A 26,415-nucleotide genomic window follows, 5' to 3' on the forward strand; every position below is an offset into this window, starting at 1 on the left:
AAGTTTCAGGTCTGCTGCTCCTTTATCACAATGGGGAATGAGGAAAGAGGGAAAACAAGTTAGTTTTAGATGAAAATGAAGGTGCTGGGGAAGCAGATGGGTAAAGCAGAGGAAATATCTCTGAAAGGGAGAGACCAGATGACCTAAAGTGGCTGTAGGGAGCAATTAAAGTCAAATTTATCTCCTTTATTTGTGTAGTGTTGCTTTTCTGTAAGGCTGCAGAACATGGGCAGCTAGCAGGATAATGTAGTAAGAAGATGACAAGTAGATAGAAAAAAAACGCGTTACCTAATGCAAATACTGAAGGATTGGAAAATGCAACACCTGCTTTTAAACAGGATAGGATAAGAAGAGACACACATCAAAGTTGCTGGTGAACGCAGCAGGCCAGGCAGCATCTGTAGGAAGAGGTGCAGTCGACGTTTCAGGCCGAGACCCTTCGTCAGGACTAACTGAAGGAAGAGTTATAAGCCTACTGACTCTCACAGCTACCTAGACTATTCCTCTTCTCACCCTGTCTCTTGCAAAAACGCCATCCCCTTCTCGCAATTCCTCCGTCTCCGCCGCATCTGCTCTCAGGATGAGGCTTTTCATTCTAGGACGAGGGAGATGTCTTCCTTTTTTAAAGAAAGGGTCTTCCCTTCCTCCACTATCAACTCTGCTCTTAAACACATCTCTCTCATTTCACATACATCTGCTCTCACTCCATCCTCCCACCACCCCACTAGGAATAAGGTTCCCTGGTCCTCACCTACCACCCCACCAGCCTCCGGGTCCAACATATTATTCTCCGTAACTTCCGCCACCTCCAACGGGATCCCACCACTAAGAACATCTTTCCCTCCCCCCCTCTCTCTGCATTCCGCAGGGATCGCTCCCTACACAACTCCCTTGTCCATTCGTCCTCCCCATCCCTCCCCACTGATCTCCCTCCTGGCACTTATCCGTGTAAGCAGAACAAGTGCTACACATGCCCTTACACTTCCTCCCTTACCACCATTCAGGGCCCCAAACAGTCCTTCCAGGTGAGGCAACACTTCACCTGTGAGTCGACTGGGGTGATATACTGCGTCCGGTGCTCTCGATGTGGCCTTTTATATATTGGCGAGACCCGACGCAGACTGGGAGACCGCTTTGCTGAACATCTACGCTCTGTCCGCCAGAGAAAGCAGGATCTCCCAGTGGCCACACATTTTAATTCCACATCCCATTCCCATTCTGACACGTCCATCCACGGCCCCCTCTACTGTAAAGATGAAGCCACACTCAGGTTGGAGGAACAACACCTTATATTCCGTCTGGGTAGCCTCCAACCTGATGGCATGAACATCGACTTCTCTAACTTCCGCTAAGGCCCCACCTCCCCCTCGTACCCCATCTGTTACTTATTTTTATGCACACATTCTTTCTCTCACTCTCCTTTTTCTCCCTCTGTCCCTCTGAATATACCTCTTGCCCATCCTCTGGGTCCCCCCCCCCCTTGTCTTTCTTCCCGGACCTCCTGTCCCATGATCCTCTTGTATCCCTTTTGCCTATCACCTGTCCAGCTCTTGGCTCCATCCCTCCCCCTCCTGTCTTCTCCTATCATTTTGGATCTCCCCCTCCCCCCCTCCAACTTTCAAATCCCTTACTCACTCTTCCTTCAGTTAGTCCTGACGAAGGGTCTCGGTCTGAAACGTTGACTGCACCTCTTCCTAGAGATGCTGCTTAGCCTGCTGCGTTCACCAACAACTTTGATGTGTGTTGCTTGAATTTCCAGCATCTGCAGAATTCCTGTTGTTTGAGGATAAGAAGAAATGTGGTGCTATCGACGAATGTTGAAGATCAGCTGGGTAGAGAAAGTTTCAAATGAGAGGATTTTGTCTGAAGTTGATAGACCACGGATGCTGCTGGAGAAGATCATGAAGTTAAATGTTGCTTATTGTGGACACGTTACATGGAGAGAAAACATCTTGTCGGACTTGCTATATGGAAAGGTGGAGGGAAAGAAAGGAAGAGGAAGGCAAAGAACAACGTGGCTGGATAGCATCAAGGATTGGACCAAGCTGGTCAAGACTAGGGATGTTGTGGACAAGTGTCGGGACAGAGCGGCGTGGAGGGAAATTGTCTGACAACTGGAAATTCCAGATGCAATCTAATGATGACAAAGAAGGTAAACTCGGGTTCATCAGCTTAATTTTAGTGGCAGAGATGATAATTAGTGAAGAAAAATGGGGAAAAAATTAGCCAGTAAAATAAAATATTGATTTATTAAAGGAAAATCATGTTTAACTGGACTAACTCAATCTTTCTATGTAGATGAAAGACAAATGGTCTATATCCATATTTGACATAGTCCCAGCAAACAACGGCAAGTTGAGGTGCATAATAACTCAGTCAATTAAAGCATAGACAAAAGATTATCATAAGAACAAAACAGAGAGCCAGGGTAGAGTATTTTCTTATGAATTGTAAGAACTGCAGGAAACCTATCTCCATATCAAAGGTGGGTCAAACTAGAAAATATAGGTTCAGGGAAAGATTGAAGGTGGATGTGAGGTGGACCTTCTTATAGAGTCATAGATCACTACAGCACAGAAACAAGCCCTTCGACCCATCCAGTCCATGTCGACATGTTTGCTGCCTTGTCCCATCTCCCCGCGCTATAGCCGTCCATACCTTCTCATCCACGTACCTATCCAAACTTGCATTAAATGTAGTAATTGGACCCCCATATCCATCACCTCCACTGGTAGCTCATTCCATGCTTGCACTATCTTCTGAGTAAACTAAATCACCCTCAAATTCCCTTTAAATATTTACCCTTTCACCCTAAACCCATGACCTCCAGGTTTAATCTCATTCAACCTCAGGGAAAAAGCCTCATGTACTCAGTGCTATGATTTATAAACACTGTACTGTATAGCCTACAGTATAATAAGGGACTACTTTATGTTTTAGTAACACATCGTTGAATGCGCTATTAGGTGCATATTGAGCATGCGCTATAAGGCGGGTATTGATCTGTATGTGTGTACCGAGTTCGGATTCTGCCAGTTAAGAACCATGAAACTTAGTTCCCATCTCCAGCGTTTTTATTAATAACATTGTTGTGTAACCAGGCCACATACACAACAAATGCCAATGTGAGAAAACTTCTCTTTAAAACCTTTCAAGAAATTATGGGTCTGTATTCCCAGACCCCTCTGTTCTACTGCATACCCCAGTGCCCTACCAGTCACTATGTAAGTCCTACCCTGGTTTGCACTACAAAAATACGATACCTCACACCTGTCTGCATTAGACTCCATCTGTCATTTTTCAGCCCATTTTCCCAGCTAGTCCAGATCTTTTATAGCTTTTTTTTGCTGTCCACCATGGTGTCATCCGCAAATTTGATGACCTAATTTATCACATTATCACTTAAATTGTTAGTATAGATTTTAAATGAGAATGGACCCAATACCAATCCTTGTGGCTCACCACTAGTTATAGACTTCCAATCAGAGAGACAACCATCTACTATTAAATTCTGTCTTCTCTCACTAAGCCAATGCAGGATCCAATTTACTACTGCATCCTGAATGCCGAATGACTTAACCTTCTGGACCATTCTTCCATGCAGGGCTTGTCAAAGGCCTTTCTAAGGTCCACATAGACAATGTCCACTACCTTTCTTTCATCAACCCTCCATGTAATGTCCTCCAAAAGAACTCTAAAATATTGGTTAGACACGACCTCACACATTCAAAACCATGTTGACTATTGCTAATCAGGCCCCATCTATTCAAATACTTATATATTCAGTCCCGTATAATGCTTTCCAATATTGCCTGATATCGGGTTCACCAGCTTATAATTTCCCAGCTTTTTCTTAGAGCCTTCTTGAAGAACGGAGTAGGATTGACCATCCTCCAGTCCTCTGGCAGATGTAGCTAAGGATATTTTAAATATCACTGCCAATGCCCATGTAATCTCTGCCTCCCACAAGGACACACTGTCAGGCCCTGTGGATTAATCCATCCTACTTGGGTCAAGACAGCAAGCACATCCTCCGCTATAAACTGGATATAGAAGTAAGTCCTGTGGCTATACAGAGTCTCCACATAACACCAAGCTCCCATTTGTACTAATTCTACATCAATCCCAGTTTTGGTTTATTCTCCCCACATTGTTATTAATCCCCTCTGCCCAGATTTAACACATACAAGGAGCATCTTAGAGTGACCAACGCACACGTCTTTGGGACTCAAGAGGAAGCCAGAACATCTAAAGGAAACCCACACGGTTACAGGGAGAATGTGCAAACGCCACACAAATACGGTCAGGATCAAATCTGGGGTCTCTGGTGTTGAGGCAGCAGCCCTGTTATTTGTACCACTGTGCTGCCAAGTGGTTAGGAATGGAAGGATCTGGATGTACATCTGCATTAATCTCTAATCTCTACACGTGGCAGGAAATGTTGGGAGACCAGTTTGTAATGCATATGGAGTTTTGGACATCATGAATATGGATATAGAATATGAAAGCAAGGAGATAATTTTGAGTCTTTATAAAATGCTGATCAACCGATGTGAGCTTTTGCTTCCAATTCTGTTCTTCAGAAAGCAGGCAAAGGATGCAGGAAAAAATTGCTGGAGTGAAGAGTTTAATTAATGAAGTTGGACAATTAAAGCTAAGACTGCTCTTAGCTTGTGAAGGAGAAGGAGGGAGATTTATTCTAAGTGTAAAAGTTGATGACTATTTTAGACAGAGCGAAACTGCACCCATTGGAACAGTAATTTCTTATCTACGAAGGGGCAACATCTTCTGAGAGCCATAAAGATTGTAGGAGGGTCCTTGAAGCTTCAATAAGGTTAAAGATATATAATTTAGAAATTTCACAACAAAAGTAAGAATAAATAAAAGAGGTTTACCAATAAGCAAATAGCACTTCAGCAGTGTCCTAAAGTTGCTCAACTTTCTTCTGCTATCAGATTCCATCATCATCAGTCCTTAGTGACCTCCAGCTATCAGCTCCCAGCTATGTCATTATTTTAAATTTCCCCTCTTCCATCAGACTATCACACTTCCTGAAGTAAATCAACCCCTTATTGCCTGCTAGCTCTTTTTCCACCCTTTTCTGTCACCTTTCTATAGTCTATCTCCCCTCTGTCTGTCAGTCTAGATCTCAACCCGAAACATTGACTGCCCATTTCGCTCCACAAATACTGCCTGACTCACTGAGTTCCTCCAGTAACACTTTTTTTCTTTTTTTGTCCCAGATTTCAGCATCTGCAGTTTCTTGTGTCTCCAGTGCCTGCAGGCCTGTCTCAGTTTTCATAAAAGTTGTTTAAGGGGGCTTTATATATATTATACCGAAATTCTTCATTCAAAGAATTTGGAAGCCATTACACAAATGGCTGGTTCATGGACCAGGATCCACAGAGGCAAAAGATAAAGTTGGGCGGGGGGGAACGTGAGGAAAACTTCTGTTATTCTGTGACTTGTTATGACTTCAAACTCACTTTTGGTAGGGGTGATGGAAAAGAAGTTAATCTGGGGAAATAGATAGGCATTGAGAAAAACTAATCTACAGGAGAGGGTCACAAAGAGAGATTAGGAACTGCCTAAGCTACTTTACCGGCAGTTCCATTGCCTTGATGGCTCGTTCTGCGCCTCACAGAAAGAAAACCAGAATATTCAGTTCATGCATCTTTTTCTAACCTTTTGGTTAATGTAATCAAATCTTTTGAAAAAGTTGGATATTCTTGATGAAAAAGTTACTTTCTAAACTGTCTATCTTAACTCAGACTTACTAGATTGTTTTTATTGACACTGTTGATGTCGTCTCACCAAGAGGATGTCTACCAAGTAAATGGATACATTCTTACCTCATGTGACTGATGCTGGATTGCATTGAACATTGTCCAGTGATCACATACATGCGGCTATCCAATGAATTATGCCCTTATTAGTTATTGTGATTGCTTCCATGTATTTTAAGCCATGTCTCTATTTCCTACGGTGTTATTTTGTAAGTACGCTTTGTTGGTTGTAGAACAGCTTGGGAATTCAGAGGTTGTGAAAGGATTTAAAGATCTGCAATAAATATGCAGACTGTCTTTTAAATAGCAAAAAAAAAATCAAGCTGCCGGAGGAATTCAGCAAGTCAGGCTGCATCTGTGGAGGCAGTGGAATGGCTGGTGTTTGATAGATGCTGCCTGACCTGCAGTTTTCATCCAGCAATTTGTTTTTTTTAAATTCAGATTACAGCATCTGCAGTCTCTTGTGCTTCATTGTAGCTTGTGGTTATAATACAAGTCCCATCATGATAGGAGTGGAAGTAAAGTTACCTGAACAATAAAGTGAATGAGCAGCAGTGTCATGGACCTCAGTCTGTTGCATCCGGTCTAGAAGAGCTCCTGCCTCACATCTCTAGCATCTGGGGTTCAACCCTGAGCTCTATGTGGGGTTTGAAGGCTCTCCTGGAGTTTCCTTCTGAGAGCAGATGAAATGCCTTGACTGAAACAGTGACTGTCCATTTCCCACTGCAATGGTTCCTGACCCATTGAATTCCTCTAGCTCCTTCTGGAGCCCCAGTTTCCACCTACATCTCAAACGTAGATGTGTCAGTGAATTAATTGACCCCTCTAAGTTGACCCTACTGTGTAGGAGAGTAGTAGAGTCTGGTGAAAGTTGGTGGGAATATTAGGGTCTATAATGGAACAGGCGTAGGATAATTATAAAAGGGTGCTGGATAGCCAGAAGATTTCCATACAGCATGAATCTGTGACTCTAACATCAGCTGTGGAGTTCAGCTTAATTGTCATACTCACACAGGGTATAAATATCATGAAAATTTGTTTTTCTGCAGCAGCAGCACAATTTATCACAAGATGAGGACAAACGCCAAGTTATGCATTTAAGTTAACATACGTAACTCACACATGAGCAACATTGTCAACAGATTAAGCAATAAAACTGCAAGATTGAGTGAGAGAAGAATGTATTCTGCAAGTTAGTGTTAAAGTTTTACATGTTGTTTCAAGAATCTGATGACATAGGGAAAGAAGCTGTTGAACATTGAGTTGTGGGTCTTCAGGCTCCCGTACCTCTTGCCTGATGACATCATCTAAAAGAGTCCATGGCCTGAATTGTGGGGGTCCTGAGACATTGTTTAAAATGAACACACTAGCTTTTATGATGGTAATGTAAATTTTTTGGGGATTTTTTTTTGTTGCAAGGTGCCAAGATCAATGTTCCTTCGGTACTTATGGTAAAAACTGCAGTGAACAATGCAATTGCTTGAACGGGGGTGAGTGTTATCATATCAATGGAGCATGCCTGTGTGAGCCGGGATTCACGGGGGACTCCTGCCAGATCCGCATGTGCGCTGACAACATTTATGGGATGAAATGCGACAAGCACTGCCCCTGCCACTTGCAAACCACACTCAGGTAAGCCAAAGATTAATTAGGCCAACGGGTCAATGTATGAAAATGCTACTTGCAATTTTTTATTAAATGCATTTCCTTCCTTTGCCCTAGGGTAGAAATTTGTCATCGATCACTTGTTACAAACTCAGGCAAGCCCTATATTACAGCAATTCAAGTTATTACAATTTGCCCTTACAGAATTCACAAATTAATACCAAGAAATCTAAGATACAGAGTAAACATTCACTTTGGTGGAATTTATGTGGAAAAAGTCCAAATTTTTTTTGATGCAAGGACTGACGATATGACTTCACTTTATGGAAAAACAACATTTAGGAATATCAAGACTCAAAGCTCTAAAGCATTCTTTTTTTTTACCTTTCGGTAAAAAAATAAAATGAAGTCTTCTTTCCCTTTGTTCTGTTGCTCTAATCTGTTTGTTGTGGCAAAGAGTGACATTGCCTCCAATGAGGCAGTGATTCAATGCTCACTATTGTGCTTGTGCTAGCTCATTTGGTTGATTTTTGCTGTGGTTCATGAGGCCACTTCATAAACATTCACTATCCAACCACAAATCCCTATCGTGTCTTGCTTACTACAGCTAATTTTCTAGCCAGTCAGTGGACAAATCATCGTGCTTGAGTCTCTCCCAAAACCCCACTAACCTTATGACACAGGTGTCTTATCATTCTCACTGTATGTGTTGCTTAGTTGCATTCTTGTGGAAACATAATAATTTGCTCATTGCCAGGTATTTTAGAAATGTATAGAAGTTTTTTTTTCCGCTGTGATATTACTTGTTGTTAGAGGGAGTGTACATACCTTTACATTTATAAATCTGTTTAAAATTCATGACTCCAACTCGCAGCGATCACCATATCCTGAGGTTTCTGTCTGTCTCTGATTGGTTATCTGGTTATTTTTATTTCTATTGCTTGTTTGTTCTGTCAGACTCACTCTCTCCTCATTTGTATTTATAATTATTCTATTTATACAGAATGTTATACTTCTATAATGAAATAAATTTCATGGCCTTATTAAAAAATTGAAGATGCTGCAAATTTGAAACAAAATTCAAAAATGATGGAAGCCCTCTTCCCCCTCTCTGCTCCCCTCTGCCCCCCTCCTTCCCTCTCCCCCTCCCTGGGAGATGGAAGAAAAAGAGAGAAAGAGAGAGAAAGAAAAAACAGTTTCTCTCCATTTCTCTCTCTCTATAATTCATTCTTTGCCTCTCATTAGCTATCTCTTACTGCTTATCTCTTTCTATATGTGCTATATAGCCAATAGGCTGGTCCTGGACTTATTTCATAATTTACTGGCATAATTGACATATTACTATTCAATTATTTATGGATTTATTACTATTTATCATTTATGGTGCAACTGCAACGAAAACCAATTTCCTCCGGGATCAATAAAGTATGACTATGACTATGACTACTATACTGTGCTTTCTATATGCTATATCTTCTCTTTCTCTGTGTGCATCTCTCTCTGTGTTTCTGTAACCCTCTTTATCCCTCTGACACTTCCCCGCTGCATTGTTGTACAGAATAGCATACGTCCTGCACATGCAGTACATACATTTCAGTGTTCTGAAATGATCCAGCAAATGAGTGTGCATGACCATCTGACATCTTTATTCTGTTCGAAATACTGGACATTTGATTCAACTTGACAAAATCAGTACTAGGATCCGGGCTTCACTGAGGCTGTGAGTAATGTAATTTATCGGGCAGGACAATGCCTGTGACTCTGGAAGCCCTTGGAGCCAGTCAGATCAGTGCTGAATAGCTTCAAAGCCCTTTTCTCCCTCTCAGTAAAACTTATTCTTCAAAGAAACAATAAGGCATAAGGCAGCTATTCCGCAAGATTGAAATGTTTCTGAATGTACTTGGGACCTGTCAGTATCATATAACAATAGAGTATCCTTTATAATACCATGTCAGAAATGTAAATTGAGACGTGGTAAATTCCCTTAGTGACATCAGGCCTATTTATGGCTATTGGATCACATATCCTGGGTATTGATTTGGCACAAGACCCAGAATCTGATGGGCATTCCAAGTAATCTGCCCACCCTCATTGGGTGATGCGCTTATTTGTGAAGATTAAAGCAGCTGTCTTCATCGGCCTTGAAAATGACAGGTGCTTCAGGTGGGAACAGCTGGCCATCGAACAGGTATTGCGACCTATGAAAATCATGACCTCTCTGGGGTAGTTGCTGTCTACTCCAATTACAGTCTTGATGATGGGTTCCTGAAACACTACAGCACAATTTAATTGGTTTCACAGACCCAGCAGCAGTACAGCTTAGTTAGTAGATTGAAGTCCCACTCCAAAGACCTGTGGAGGAAATAAAGGCTGTCACTGCAGTGAAATACTGAGAGTATGCGACACAGTCTGCGGTGACATACATTGGAAGAGATTTTTAACGACAGTCTAATCTGGTGTTCCATGCGAGTAAGAAAGGGAGAATTTCTCCTCATATGGTGACAATGTTTATCCACCATCACTAAAAATTGAGAATCTGGTTGTACCAGACCACTGAACAGTAGCACGGGAACAGGCCTTTTGGCCCACAATGGCTGTCTTCAATTGCCAATTGTTGGAGCTTGCTGAATGATAATTCCCTATCCTCCATCATGTTTCTACACTGCAACAGGGGACATGCGTCATAAAGTACCCTGTTGACAGTGAAGAGTTTTGGGCTGTTTTGATACATGTCGTGGAAGCACACGAGAGAGAGTCTCGGTTTAGACCTGCTAAATCTGCAGAATAGCTCATACTGTCCCCTTGAGTTAACAGCTTTAGGCTGAGGCTCTTTCTTTGTAAAAGCCCCCTAGGCCTTTGCATCTCAAGTGGAACTGGAGGAAATAAGCCAACAAGCACACCCACTGAGATTAGTGTCTTGCTAAAAGAGCTCAAAACACCATTGCTGGAACCTTTTTAGGAAAGAAACAAAAATAATGATTCTCTTTCAATTAAAATGGTTACTCAAGCAGAGGATTACAAGCACCAGAAAGTGGAGTTAGTGTTTCAGGTATAACAGTTGTGCACATGAGACTATTGCTATGTTACGAGAGACTGAAAGCCCTTTTATCCTTCCTCACCAGCTGTCACCCCATGTCTGGCGAATGTACTTGCAAACCCGGATGGTCTGGCCTCTACTGCAATGAGACATGTGCCCCTGGATTTTATGGTCTATCTTGTCGTCAAATCTGCAGCTGTAAAAATGGAGCAGACTGCAATGCCGAAACTGGCAAGTGCATCTGTGCACCAGGATATAAGGTAACACGCGTTGTCGACACTGCACAAAAATAGTCTGCAGTTTTTGTTTCTTTTCCTTTTCAATGTGTTATGAAAGTTTGTTGACCATTTGACTGTTCTGTTACTCACTCCAGTAACTGCCATCTCTGTGTACCACTCCAGTAACCTTCTTAATCTGACAAAAGCATTTTCTCATGTTTGTTACCTATGTTAATCTACTTTATTTATTGATTTATTGGCCAAATGGTTAAGCCGTTCGTCTAGTGATTTGAAGGTCGCTAGTTTGAGCCTTGGCTGAGGCAGTGTGTGTGTCCTTGAGCAAGGCACTTAACCACATATTGCTCTGCGACGACACTGGTGCCAAGCCGTATGGGTCCAAATGCCCTTCCCTTGGATAACATCGGTGGTGTGGAGAGGGGAGACTGGCAGCATGGGCAACTGCTGGTCTTCCATACAACCTTGCCCAGGCCTGCGCCCTGAAAACCTTCCAAGGTACAAATCCATGCTCTCATGAGACTAACGGATGCCTATATTTAATTTTTTGATACACTGTGGAGTAGGTCCCTCTGGTCCTTTGAGCTGCGCTGCCCCAGTAACTGTCAATTTAACCCTAGCCTAGTCGCAGAACAATTTGAAATGACCAATTAACCTACCAACCGGTATGCCTTTGGACTGTTGGAGGAAACCAGAGCACCAGAGAAAGTCCATGCTTTCCAAGGGGAAGACATACAGACTCCTTATAGAGGATGTCAGAATTGAACTCTGAACTCCGATGTCCTGGGCTGTAATAGTGTTGTGCTAACCACTACGCTATCACTTCAGTGCTCACTGAAGTGTATGGAAACAGGACATTTGACACCGTGTTAATGCTCCACATGGGTTGCCTCCCTCCTTCATCCTATCTGTATGTTCTTCCATTCCTATTTCTTTCATTCATTTAAACAGGTTCCCCTTAACTGTGTCTTTACTCTTATGGATGCTTTGTTATGCTTCTCAACTGCTCCCTGAGAGAGTGAATTTCACATTCTTACTGCCCCCTGGACTTCCATCAGTTCCTCTTTAGATTTATCAATTACTGTCTTGTATTTAAAGGCCAAAGTTCTGTTAGGGCATCTGTGGAATTTCCCTTCTTTTCATAATCATAAATTACTTAAGTCATCCTTTAACCTTTCTTTTCTAGAGGAAGAAACCCTAATTATTTCCCTTATCTCTGAGAGCATTCTTTACAGGAAAAAAGGGAGTAATTTAAAGCAATTACAGATTATGGCAGGGTTCTGTCCCTTTGAACTGTTCACAAATCAGACATACAGCTCAGAACTAAGTTCCTCCATAGCCAGAAGATGCCTGCAGACCCACAGCAGCTGTCAACTCCATCCTGCCGGTCTCCCAAATGCTCATTTGTATGAACAGACTATACATATGCCGGGTCAGGAAAGGACCTGTATGATTTCTAACTAAACCAGTTGTTAATATTTAAATCCAGGATATTCACAATTTTCTTTTCAGTATTTAAAAAAAAGTTCATACATCTTGTTGTACGTTGCTCGACAGGGATCTGATTGTTCGACTCCTTGTCCAGCTGGTACCAATGGAGTAAACTGTTCCTCTACCTGTGAATGTAAAAATGAAGCACTCTGCTCTCCAGTAGATGGCTCCTGTACTTGTAAAGCAGGTAGGTAAGAGAAGGCATGGACGTGACTGGATGCCTCAATAACGCATGATGCGGTGATGTGTTTTTTTCCACTCAAGGTATTCTGAATGGTCTTTTTTGCAATCACCAGTTTTCTGCTTTAAATGTTCATTATTTGGGTGTTTCAGTGTGGGATATCTTTAATACTGTATTAAACTGTTCCAAGGCCCATTGGTGCAGTGGGCAGGACTGCTGTCTCACAGATTTACTCATCTCTGATATAGTTTATGTGGAGGTGGCACGTTGAATGCATGTGTTTTCTCTGAATGCTCCTTCATCCCAATCTCAGGTGGGTTGGCCGATAACTTGGCTATTATAAAATGCCCCTAATCTGTGAGTGAATGAGGCCCGCAGAACTGGTGAGAATGTGCAGAGAATGATGAATGTCACTGGGTACGCCATAGTTGGTGTTGACAGTGGGCCAAAAGGCCTACTCCCTCTGCTCTTTGTCTACTACTGCACGGAAGTGACTTATCAAATACACTTTGATGCCAAGCCACGTAAGATAGCAGCAGAGGTGATCAAAAACTTGATCAAAGGAGGATGTTTTTGGAATTTTTAAATGAGAGAATGGGAAGGGATACCAGAAGATGGGTCCTGGTAACTGTCAGTGATCAAGTGATTAAGATGATATATCCAAAAAAGGCCAGAACTGATGAATCACAGGAATATTGTAATGCTTAGAAAGGAAGAATTACATTTCTATATCACCTTTATGGTTTCAGTACATCTAAAATGTGCTTTCAGTCAATTTAGTGCTGACAAAATGTTTCCCACAAATAACAATATGATGATGCTGTGCTAACAGTTTAGACATATTGATTAAAGAATGAATATATTACCCATTCTTAGAAATGTTGCCTTAGGTTACTTTATATTCACCTACAAGAATAGACAAGGCCTTGGTTTCAAACGCTCTTGCCTTCACCAGTGTATTCATGACAGCTTTTCAGATCGCTGTCCTCCTCTATGTTCCTTCCTGTCCTGATCACTCTGTCTTGATAATCTACTCCAGATTTAGTCACCTCTGGTCGGTTGGTTAACCCTGAGTCTGAAACTCCTGGGTTCAAGCTCAGAACTAGTTCCAAATTCTATAATCCTTGATCAAATAATCTAGGCTGATGCCGGAAAAGGGCCAGTAACATCATGAGGAATCCCACCCACTCTGCTCATGGACTGTTTGTCCCCCTCCCACTACCACCACCACCACCACCCACTACCTCCCCCCACACCCCCAACCATCACTGCTTTACCTTTTCCTGTCAGTCATCTTATGTAGGGACACTCCTGTGCCGAGTGTCATTTTATGGACATACAATCAAACTATGTATATAAGCTATCTTGCATATTTTTTTCATTATTGTAGTTTTTTTTTATCTTATTGAGATTTTTTTTGTGCTGCATAGGATCCAGAGTAACAATTATTTTGTTCTTCTTTACACCTGTGTATTGGAAGTGGCATTAAACAGTCTTGATTCTTGATTGGATCACGGTATCGAGGGTTGCATGGGCTGTACTGGCAACTTCCCCACGAGCCTCTCTTGTCTACAGAGAGCACGAGCGTCAAATTGTAGAAATTAAAAATTCTCAAAGGATGTGTTTCTTTACATGTTAAAGACTCAATCATTGGGGGAATGAGGGTGCCACTTTATCCAGGAATCTTGAGTATTACACTTTGCTCTATTTATCGTGAGTTAACTAAAAAGAGTATCACTCATGAGATTCCAATCCACCTTCTGCTCTGAAATAATTTAATAAGTAATGCACGTCCATGCACAAAATATGACACAGTTATGAAGTCTGCCAGGAAGTGCCAGTTCTGATTTTCCAAAGAGCAGGAAATTTCTATATTTTCTTCCGAAATAGATAGAGGTCTGTGTCAGCTTATATAACAGCCTTTAATTTTCCCTGTAGTCAATTCTTTCCACAACCTCCATCAACTATTCTATTACTCACCTTCAGACAGACTGAGGGCAATTTCGAGGAACTAATCCACCTCCCAAGCTGGTGTACTGGAGGAAACAGGAAGAGCATATAAACTCCACACGGTCAAGTCCTAGGGTCAGAGTTGAACCCAGGTCAGTGGAGTTGAGGCGGAAGCACCACTCCACCTCACTGGGAGCAAACATTTCAAACATGCCGCAGAATGTTTCCTTCTTATGGAAAATGAGGAGACATCACTGGATGCTACTTCCAGACGTTGGCATCCATTGGCTCTTTGAAGTATTTCAATGTGTCAGTGCTTTAAAAAGCTGCCATATAAATGGAGTGAGTGAGAAGAAATCAAGTTGCATTATCTCAGTAGCATTCATTGCTAGGGACAATGAGTGAAATTTAGAGCAAATTCCTATTATATACAAGGGCAGTATTTAGTTTGGCTGGTGCTTGGAAGCGAGGTGCTCAGAGCTGTTACAGTGGGTGCTCTTATTGTAGAACTCTGACATTGATATGAAAGCAACACAAAGCACTCCCTGAATATGTTGGAATTAGGTTAGGGAAAAGTAACTCAATTGTTTCCTGGATAGATTTCAAAAGGATTCAGTTTCTTTCATTTTATTTTCACACCCTCCTTTCAGAGGCAGTGATTCAGAACGGAGCACTGTTCCACGTATAGACCAGTCCTGAAACACCATAAGCAGTTTTGTGCTGCCCACCTTATGCAGGCAGTACTGGCATCAGAGGGACTGCAGTTCAGACTTACCTTGTTAATAAGGGCTAAATTATGAGGAAGGATTTACACATTTGATTTGTGTTCTGAGGGTTTGATTGTAGTTTTATTTTAGATATTAAGGGAGAGAGATGGAAGTGGATGTAACAAAACTTTCTACTGGTTAAAAAATCAGGATCTAACATTGAGAGCCTGGGCTTTTTGGAATGAACTTTGAAAACATACCTCCATGTATAGAAGGAATTTAAAACGATCTTCCTGACCTGCAGTTGATGAGTTATTAATATTATTAAGAAGATTAATAGGTTTGTTATTAGTCAAAAGCATGTGGGGATACAGAATGGAGCACAGACAGGGATATGGAGTGAGATTAGCGATCAGCTGGGAACCCATAGCAAAACAAATTCTAGCAGCTGAGTGGTGTTCTCCTGTAGTAGTTCACAGCAGTTATTTGTCTAAAAACATTAAGATATTTATCATTTTCACCCTCTTGTCAACAAGCAGTTTAATAAGTGAAGAGAAAGGGGCGAGCCCATAATGTCATCTTGAAGAGAATTTGCTCACTGAGTGTACTGTTGTGATCTGCACCATGCTGACTAAGGGGCACTAGGAGCAGACTCCATTCTCAACAGAGCGGCTAAATACTTCAAGTTGAAGAATTTGGAGATGTATGGAGACAGAGCTATCTATTCTTCTGTGTGCTCAACAGGATCAAAACAAAATATTAGCCATGTGTTAATTGGGAGAAATTTATACCACAGCTGCCTCTGACAGACTCTTGTAAGCCAGCGATAAGGGAGACTAAAATACCACATACCGCATATGTGGCAGAAGAGAATGTTGCTCGTTGTTCAGTGTTGAAAACACACCAAAAGATTTACAGAACCACACTTCCCAGTTTGGGGGTGGGGATATTTCGCCTTTCCTGGCTTTTTGAGAGATGTCACCAATTAGATTTAGTCTTCCCTTCCACTGTCCCACAAGTATTTCCAAGCCAAATATTAATCCAATATAGTTAAAAATCCAATAGTTAAAAAGACCAAGATCAGAATCAGAATCAGGTATAATATCACTGGCAAGTATTGTGAAATTTGTTGTTTTGTGCAGCAGTACCTTGCAACACATAGTAATTTTAAAACACTATAAATTACAGTAAGAAATATATTGTAAGAGATAAAAAAAATAATAAATTATGTAATTAGCACAAAAAATATGGAGGTAGTACACATGGCTTCATTGTCCATCCAGAAATCTAATGGCGGAAGGCAAGAAGCTCTTCCTAAATCATTGAGTGTATGTCTTCAGGCTCCTGTATGTCCTTCTTGATGGTAGCAGTGAGAAGAGGGCATGTCCTTGGTGATGGGAATCCTTAGTGATAGATGCCACCTCTTTGAGGCTGGTGCCCGTGATAGAGCTGGCTGAATCACAGAGACAAGGCTGGCGTATCGGATTAGAATTGGTTTGGATGGAGCTAATCAGCAGAAGGGGTTGGAAAACTTCAGTGTGCATTGTATTGACCCCTGAACAGTTGAAGAGTTGTTGCGCACAGAATAAGAGAAGATTTAGAGATTGCATGGGAATAGATAATACACTAGTAATAGTGGACATGCAGACTGGATAATTCAAATTGCTACTGACAATATAGAGAATGAATTATTATAATATTATATAAGATAGATTTTTAATCAGTGTGCTGAAGAACTGACTTGGGAGTAGGCTCATTTATATCTAGTACCATGTCAAGAGAAAAGGCTAATTACAAATCTTATTCTAAGGAGCCCCCCCCCCCCCCCCCGGAAAGAGTGACCACTAGAATTTTAGATTAATCTAAAAGTGACATAGTTCTGTCTGAAAAAGAGTTTTCAATTAAAACAAAGACAGCTGTTAAATGGGAGGTTGACCAGAGTGGATTTTAACTACATTAATAGAATATGATGGAAGGGAGGCTATGGGTAGTGATTAAAGAACAAATACATGATTTGCAACAAATGTATATTTCTTGAAAGCACGAAGATCCAATAGGAGAAGTGGTGCAGCCCTGGATTACTGAATAGTATTAACTGAAAAAGAAAGATTATAAGTTTACTGGAAAAATGTTGTATGTGAAGACTTAGAGTTCAACAAAATAAAAGTAAAAGATAAAGTTTGTCAGAAGTATAAAAAAGGAGTTTAGATACTGTACTACGCAAATGTTTTAGGCACCTTAAATATTTCATATACATTTTGTTTTAGATGTTTACTTTTTTGTCTTTTGCATTAATATGTCAATAGAAAAGAACAAATTTTACATGTCTAAACATTCATTTTCCAAAATATTAAATGCTACAGAGAAATTTTTGTACTTGTTAAGGAAAGTAACATATTAAGTAATAGACCACTTTTCAAATAAAACTCGATTACTTTGTAGGTATATAGCCCAGCGCATGATTGAACCTACAGCTGTTAATGATCAATGACATAATGAGTTGGATGAACTAAACTGATTAACTGAAACAGAAACAAGTGTAGAAGGAATCAAACTGGGTGAAGGACAACCAAGCTAAAAGGTGAGGGTGTGGCAAACGAGACAGTTTAACCTTCAAATCGTCAATTCTTATGCCATGGCGAGAGTGATCATAGCAGCTAGATACAAGGTGCCCATCCTGCATCAGCAAGGTTTCTCCCAAGCAGAAATTTCGTGGTAGCCAGGAGTTTCAAGATGTGCTGTCCAAGCCCTTCCGAAGCACGAAGAAATGGTTAAGGTTGAGAACAAGAAATGCAGTGTCAGCCTTGGAAACTAAGTGCAGCAGATGAGAGATACATCAAACTGATGTCCCTTAGATGTCCAGCACTGCTGTCAGCTCTGAACTCACAGAAACCACTGGAACCCAAGTACACCCCTCTACAGTCCAGAGAAGTTTTGCCAGAACTGGTCTTCAGAGAAGAGTTGCTGCCAAAAAGCCATTCCTCCGAAGTGGAAACAAAGCCAGGAGACTCACCTACACACAAAAACACAAAGACTGGAGTGCCGAACAATGGCAGCAAGTGCTCTGCACTGACAAGTCAAAATTTGAAATTTTTGACTCAAACAGGAGGCAATTTGTCTGTAGAAAAGCTGGAGAATGCTACATGGATGAGCGTCTGCAGCCAACAGTGAAACACTGTGGAGGTTCCCTGCAGGTTTGGGGCTGTTTTTCTGCAAATGGAGTTGGTGATCTGGTGAGAATCCTCAGTGCAGAGAAATACAAGCAGATTCTCACCCTGCACACCATCAGGGAGGCATGTGATTAGTCCCAACTTCATTCTGCAGCAGGACAAATGACCCCAGTCACACGGCCAAGGTCATAAAGAATTACCTTTGATGAAAAGAGGAAAAAGGAGTTCTGCAACAGATAGTATGGCCTCCACAGAGATCTGATCTCAATAACATCAGGGCTGTCTTGGATTTCTTAGAGAGATAGAAGCAAGCGAGACAGCAAGTAAATCCTCCAAGATGCTTGGAACAACCTATCAACTGATTTTCTTATAGAGCTGCATGACAGTCTACCGAAGAGAATTGATGCAGTTTTAAAACCAAAGCGTGGTCACACCAAGTAATGATTTGATTTAGTTTTTTACTGTTTACTGATCTTTATAGTACTTTTTGATATTTAGGAACTTTTATTTTCATTATTTTGGACAGCATTGTCACCTATCAGAATGTTTTTATCTGTGCCTAAGACCTTTGCAAAGTATTGTAGATGCTTATAAAAGAAAGGAGTCCTATGGAAAGCATGTCTGGGCGAATTAATAATTGAAAATGAAATGAAATGAAATATCTTTATTGTCACTGCATAGTACAATTTGTCATGCACCAATACAGCGAAAATGAGTTTGCAACTCTCGTACTCAATGCTATAAAACAACAGATAAAATAAACAATAAATAAAATCAAGTAACCAGCCAGTATAAGCAATGACCAGCACAACTCAGATGCATGACAGCCATAAAACCAGTATTAAAGTAGCAATATAACAATTTATGGATGATGCTTGATCGATTGGTTCAGAGCAATTATAGCTCTGGGGAAAAAGCTATTTTTCAGTCTAGAAGTGCGGGCATAGAAAATCTTACAATGTCTGCCAGATGGAAGAAGTTCAAACAGATGATTGCATGGGTGTGTATTGTCCTTACAGATGCTTGTAGCTTTCCTTAGGCAGCGAGGGCTGTAGGTGTCCTCCAGGGCTGGGAGCTGTTTCCCGATGGTCTTCTGTGCGCTAGAGATGATCTGCTGAAGTGCTCTCCTATCAGCTGCTGTATAACTGGGATACCACACAGAGATGCAGGATGTTAAGATGCTCTCTATGGTGCAGCGGTAAAAGGTCATCAGCATCTGTTCAGGTAGACCAGCTCTCTTCAGCGTCCTGAGGAAACACAAGTGTTGCTGTGCTTTTTTAACTATTGTTGTGGTGTTAGTGGACCATGTAAGGTCTTCTGAGATGTGTATTCCCAGAAACCTGAAACTAGACACTCTCTCCACTATGTCTCCGTTAATGTAGACTGGAGCATACTCGTCATCCTGTGACCTGCCTAAAGTTAAACTAAATGTTAAAACTAATGGAAAGTAAGAGGATGGAAAGTGAATTTTTCTCAGGATGGCAGCTATTTTGCATTGAAGATACACATTACATCCCAGAGGTAGCTGTAAATTTGGAATTGTGGGTAACTCAGGAAAGTTCAAGTTCGACTGTACATATATGCAACCAAATGAAACAACGTTCCTCCAGACCATGGTGCACCCACAAAATATTACCACAAATAACTTAATAAAATATAACTCAAAATGCATGTAGTGCACTGCACAGTAAACAGTAAAACAACTCGCTGTCCTAGTGCTGAGACCTTGGTGATGGCCGTCTGTTCATTAGTCTCACAACCTAAGGGAAGAAGCTGTTACCCAATCTGGTATTCCTAGCCTTGATGCCCCTGTACCTCCTTCCTAATGGTTGTGGGTCAAAGGGAGTATACAGCACTCCCAGTAAACGTCACAAATGGGGAAGGGAGACCCGGTGATCCTCTTGGAGGTTCTCACAGTCCTCTGTAGGGTTTTGAAATCCATGCCTTGCAACTTCTGTACCACACAATCATGCAGCCAGACAGGACCCTCAATGTTGCTCCTGTAGAAAGCTATTTAGAAGGGGGTTGATGAGTCTTGTACACCTCAATCTCCTCAGAAAGGTTCATTGCTTCTGTGCCTTCTTGGCTAAGAGGAGGTGTTGTGCAGTGGAGAGCGGTTGAATGCACATTCCTTAAGTCTACAATCATCTTTTGTCTTGTCCACGTTGAGACTCAGGTTGTGATTTTACACCATTTGACAAGCCTTGCTGCCTCCTCTCTGTATGCTGATGCATCATTGTTGCTGATGAGGCCAACCACTGTGTGGGAGTAACCAATTAGAATCACCACAGTAGCAGGAAACCAACTGGAGCTGCAGGCTAAAAGGAAACGCAGTGTAGCTATGTGGATCTTTTTGTGGTTGGTAAGATGTACTGAGTTGTATGCTGCAAGGATCAAGTTAAGGGTTTAATTTTACAATTTATATACATGATTTGGATGAAGAGACAGAGATATGGTTATGATGTTTGCTGATGACACAAAGGTAGGTCAGAAATCAAGTGTAAGAAGGCAAGTGAGGGATATAGAAAGTTGATCAAGTGAGCAAAGATAGGGCAAATGGGCTATAATGTGAGAAAATGTGAAATGGTCCAGGCAAACATCACAGTGAAATTGCACCACTCTGGAATGCAAGAGATCCGATTTTCCTAATGCAGCATTAGTACAAGCCTAAAATGCAGGTACAATAATTAGCGAATCTAAGTATGTTACTGTTTACAGTTAGGGAAGTAGAATACAAAATTTGGAAGGTTATTCTGCAGTTAGATATTGCATCTGTGAGATTTTTCATCTTTTTATTTATTTCCTTCCTTACTTAGCAATACAGCACAGAGTAGGCCCGGTGAGCCATGCTGCCCCAGCAACCCCCGATTCAAACCCAGTCTAATTACAGGACATTGTACAATGACCAAGTAATCTACCAACCTGCCAGTCTTTGGGCTGTGGGAGGAAACCAGAACACCTGGAAAAAACCCTCACATTCCATGGGAAGGGCATACAGACTCCTTTATGGATGATGTCAGAATTGAACTCTGACCTTCAACACCCTGAGCTGTAATAACATCACACTGACCACTACACTACCATGGCAACATCTAGAGTACTGTGTATCATACTAGTCTTCCTACTTAAGGAAGGATCTTACTGTGTTGGAACCAAGTTAGGAAGGCTTACTAGATTGATAACTGGATCGGATGGCTTGTTCTATAAGGAAAGGTTGGTTAGGCTTTTCTTATGTTTGCTGGAGTAGAGGAATGAAAGGGGAATTGATTGAAACTCATTAGATCCTGTGGAGTATTGATAGAGTAGATGCAGAAAGGATGCTTCTTCTTTTGGGAAAATCTGTAGCTAGGGGTTGCTGTACAGAAATAAGAAGTTGCCCGTTTCAGACAGAACTGTGGAGAAGTTTTACCTCTCAGGATGTCATAATATTTTGGAAGTGTTTTCCTCAAAGGGCAGTAGAAGCTGGGTTTTTAAAATTATTTTTGGGCTGAGGTAGATTCTTAATAATCAAAAGGATAGATGGTTACTGGGAACAGGGAGGCATGTGGAGTTCAGATTACAATTAGATCAGCCATGATCACATTGAATAGTGGGGCAGGCTTGAAGGGCAAGTGGTCTTTTCTTTCCCCAGGTTGAATGGTAAGTTTTTACGTAAGTGGAGTCATACCATCATGGAATGGATACAGGCCTTTCAGTTCAACTCATCCAAGCTGATCATGGAGCTCAGTAAGCTAATCCCATTTGCCCATGTTTGGTTGATATACTTCTAAACCTTTCCTATGCATAAATTCTCCAAATGCATCCTAAATGTTGTTATTTTATCTGCCTCAACTACTTTCTCTGATGACTTGCTCCATATAAGCAACACACTCTGCGTGAAAAAGTTCACCCTCAGATCATTTTTAACTCTGACACTTCTCACCTTAAACATATTCCCTCTACTGGGGGGAAAAAGACTATGTCCACTCGTGTCATTTATACCTCTCATATTTTTGTGCAGCTCTATAAAGTCACCCCTCAGTTTCCTATGTTCCAAGGAATAAAGTGGAATAAAGTTCTAGCCTGCTCAACTTCTCCCTATGATTCAGGCCTTCAAGTCTTGACAGCACACTGCACTCTTTCCAGTTTAGTAATGGCGTTCCTATAATAAGTGGCAAGGGATGGCATGAAATTAACAAAGAGAAAATAGAATACAAGATTAAACAGCCCAAAAACCCAAAAGCAACTTCTGTAAGTGGAGAAGTTAGGACAAATGGAGGGCACTTGCTGAAAGGGAGAGAAGAATTTATAATAGCATTCAGGAAATGATCAAGAAAAAAATACTTTACATTTGCTTCATTAACGAATGCAAAAGAGACCTGGCCTTCAAGATAGTCGTGGAACTGAAGGAAATCAGGATTATTAAATAAATACTAAAGGTGTGCATTGGTGAAACCAAGGGCAGATGAGGCAACCACTTCGTGCAGCATTCTGTCTGCAGTGGCCATTTTGAGTTCCTGACTGCAAGCTATTTCAACCCCACTCTCTAGTTCCACTCTGACCTGTCTATCTTCAGCCTCCTCCACCACCAGGGGAGGCCAAATGCAAACTAGAGGAACAGCACCTCATGTTCTGCGTGGATAGTCTACAACCCAGTGGCATAAGCGTTAAAGCCTCGGTTACCTGCACCTGCTCTGTTCCTTTCTCCTTCTGATTCATCAAGTTCCTCCTGCATATCCCCTTCTGTTCAGCCCCCACTCCTCTCACCTGCACCCTTGAAACACCTTCAGTAACTTCAAAAGACTGAAGTAGGGTAAATACTGAAAGGCTTTTATTCGCAGTAAAATACGACTTCTATGCTGAGTGTCTGCCCCTGGACTGAGGGGGAGGGGCAGGGCGAAATCACCTTTATTCAGGGGTCTGTGGGAGGCACCACAGGGGCAGTCAGCAGAGGGGCGTGTCCAGACAGTTAACCCAGTTACAACATATATATGGTTTACCACAACCCTGTTACCCTGCCTGTTCCCAGTCCCCTACACGGTTCCATCTTCTCATCACCCATACGCTTGACCCACTGAGTCTCTTATTCCCTCCCCTGCATCCCCCCTACCCCCGGCTTCACCTTCCCACCAACCTCCCTGCACCAGGATCCTGCCAGCTCCTGTGTTACACCTCTCTCTTCCCTCTTTATACTGGTAGCTCTGTTCTACTCTTTCAATTCTGATGAATGGCCTCAACCCAAAACTTTAGCTGTATGCTTCCCTGCACAGATATTGCCTGACCCACAACAGTTCCTCTAGCAGATCGTTTTCTTGTAGCTTGAGACTCGCTGGGAAAAAATCCCAGGACATAGGCTCAGGAACATTAAGGAAATGTCATTCATCCGAACGACAATTATCACCATCCATAGGTGACTTGTTGCCGGCTGGTGGTGTAGTGGCATCTGCACCAGACTTTGAGGCGAGTGGTCACGGGTTGGAATCTGGCCAGCTCCTTGCACACTTTCCTTCTGTGCTTGGTTGAGCATCGAGTTTGCAACTCAACCTCATATAAAGCAGAAAAACACTGAAGAAATAGCCCGGTTGCTACCCAATGTAAAACAAGGCGCAGAGAGGAACAATATAGGTGACTTATGATTTCAGCCTCAGTTAACGAAGTTATTAAATCATAATTTGTAGCAATCACATTCCAAATAATAAACACCTTTCTATACACCCTTATATTTCCTCTTTTCTTTGAGACTTCCCTAGTCTGTCTTCCTTTACTCTGACATGGCTTGGTATCAAATATTAGTTCATATTGTGTTGAGAAGTTTTACCATGTTAAAGCTGCCGTATAATTTTCTAGTGAGGTAAAAGGAGATTGTTTTGAAAGCTGTGACAAATGTTAATTTGGTCTAGGTTTTGAATGGCGATGGCTCTTCAGACTCATTCACTGAATATATTCAAGACAAAGATTGATTTTTTTTTAATAATAAAGGAAGGTGGTGAAAAAGGCATTGGCGTACTGGCTTTCATGCATAAGAGTTGGGATGTTGTATTGTAGTTATGTTGTGCAAGTCACAGGTGAGATTGTTCTTGAAGGTATATACATACACTTTGGTCACACATTTATTGGAAGTATGTCATCAAGCTGGAAACTGTTCAAAGAAGATTGACAAGGATGTTGCCAGGACTCAAGGGACTGAGATATAGAGATTGGCAGGGCAGGCTAGGACTTTATTTCTTAGAGACTGAGGGAAGACCATATCAAAGTGACTAAAATCATGGGGGGCATAAACAAGGGTGCATGCGTACAGTCTTTTTGCCAGATAAAGGGAACAAGAAGTGTAAAGGCACAAATTTAAAGTGAGATGGGAAAGATTTAAAAATGGACCTGAGGAGCATTTTCTTCATGAAAAGGGTGGTGTGAGCTGCCAGAGAACATAGTTGAGGCAGGTACGATAAGAACATTTAAGAGATATCGGGATAAGATATCGATAGGAAGTGTTTACAGGGATATTGGCCAAATGTTGGCAAATGGATCTAGCTTAGGCATGCACTTTGGTCAATATGGGAAAGTTGGGCTGAAGGGCCTGTTTCTACACTGTATTAGTGTATGACTCTATGGAGTTAGAACAGGAAAGTATTGCTGAGGCAAGTCATTAGGCATGATCTTATTGAATAGCATAGTAGTTATGAAGGGCTGAATGGCCTGTATATTTCTTCAGCTTTTTCAAGACTGCCTTGCAAGAAAGATGATTGCTGTACTAGGTTGATCATTTATTGATACCATAAATCTGTGCTTGATCAGTTGCAGTGTATATCATTGTTTCCTTGGTCCCGCCAGGTTGGCATGGGGTCGATTGTTCGATTCCCTGTCCCCGAGGTAGATGGGGTCTTGGATGCAATTCAACGTGTCATTGTGCCAATGGAGGAGCCTGTAATGCTACGGACGGGAGCTGTACCTGTTTAGCAGGATGGCGAGGAAACAGATGTGTACATCCGTGCCAGGTAGGGTGCTTGCCATCATACATCCCATCGTGAACTGGGTACGGGCTCATTAATCCACAGGATCAAAGAGCATCTTGATTTACAGGTGTAGTTGCAAAATGCATTGGCTTTAAATTGCATAATTAGCAAAAAAGAATGATTAGTTCAATTCCACAACACATTCATGGATCTAATTTTGTGTGAAAAGGCAGTTAACGTCTTTAGCCTTCTGTGGAAGTAGAGCCATTGGTCTGCTTAATATGCTTGCATTTGCCCTGTATACTTTGTAATTCTCCAACATGAACTTATTCATGTTGAGTTAATGTGTTTGCACATTTGCCAGGATGGCTCCTATGGATTGAACTGCACTGAGCGTTGTGACTGCAGTCACGCTGACGGATGTCACCCTACCACTGGACATTGCCGGTGTCTGGCTGGTTGGACAGGTGGGTACCATTATTGTCTAACTTCAATGTGAGAATTGACTTCCTTTAACTTGCAGCAAGGCTGCATGCTAATGCTTCATTCAAGCCTCCTCTACCTCTCATGCCTCTACTTTCCTTTCTTGCTCCAGTGCTCGTCAACTTCCCCTTCAACGCATCACTGCTATTAGGCTTCCTGTGGGAGAGAACTCTCATCAGTCTCTGGTGAACTGAATTGACTTTATTACTTACATCCTTCACATACATGAGGAGTAAAAATCTTTACGTTACGTCTCTGTCTAAATGTGCAATTTATAGTAATTTATAATAAATAGTATGTACAAAAATATAACATAGAAATGCAGTTGTGTCAGTTTGTGGCTGGGGGTGACTCGAGTCCCCAATGATCCTTTGGGCCCTTTTTACACCTGTCCCACTGGGTTTATATCATTTGTAGCCACTGGTTTCACTTCTTGAGTACTTTGGCTCCAAGTTTAGGAATCTTTCACTAAACCTCTCCTCTGTGCAGTAAATTGCTACGTACTGTATCACCAATTGTGAATACCTGGGGGGTGTGAGGAAGGCCTACCCAGCATGGGCAGGAGAGTGAGAGTCAGACTGATGACGTCCAAAGATTGAGGAATTTTAGTTCGAATCTTGGATCCTTCAAACGGATCCTTCTCCACCAGATCTCAGTCTCCCAAATTCTCACTAACTCTCCATAGACTCAGCCTAGTTATGTGTAGACTGCCCATTGCAACAAGGCAGATTGACTCTACACCATTGATTCAGATGTGGTTGAATGTAGATGGAAAATACTTGTTTCTAGGAGAATAACTGCATTCAGTTTCATATGTAAGAAATTTGTTTAATGAATGCCTTG

General features: G+C 41.6%; 1 protein-coding gene across 2 annotated transcripts in view; it reads left to right on the forward strand.

The window, feature by feature from the left end:
* Positions 1-26,415, forward strand: part of megf10 (multiple EGF-like-domains 10) — a 171,780-nt gene that overhangs the window by 107,119 nt on the left and 38,246 nt on the right. For both annotated transcript variants that reach the window (XM_072258063.1, XM_072258064.1), the window contains exons 9-13: positions 7,206-7,418; positions 10,514-10,688; positions 12,219-12,339; positions 24,968-25,131; positions 25,454-25,556. In XM_072258063.1, coding sequence (XP_072114164.1) covers positions 7,206-7,418; positions 10,514-10,688; positions 12,219-12,339; positions 24,968-25,131; positions 25,454-25,556 — 776 coding nt within the window. The remainder of the gene's footprint in view (positions 1-7,205; positions 7,419-10,513; positions 10,689-12,218; positions 12,340-24,967; positions 25,132-25,453; positions 25,557-26,415) is intronic.

The sequence above is a fragment of the Mobula birostris genome, chromosome 5, assembly GCF_030028105.1.
Source record: "Mobula birostris isolate sMobBir1 chromosome 5, sMobBir1.hap1, whole genome shotgun sequence".
NCBI classification, from domain to species: Eukaryota; Metazoa; Chordata; class Chondrichthyes; order Myliobatiformes; family Myliobatidae; genus Mobula; species Mobula birostris.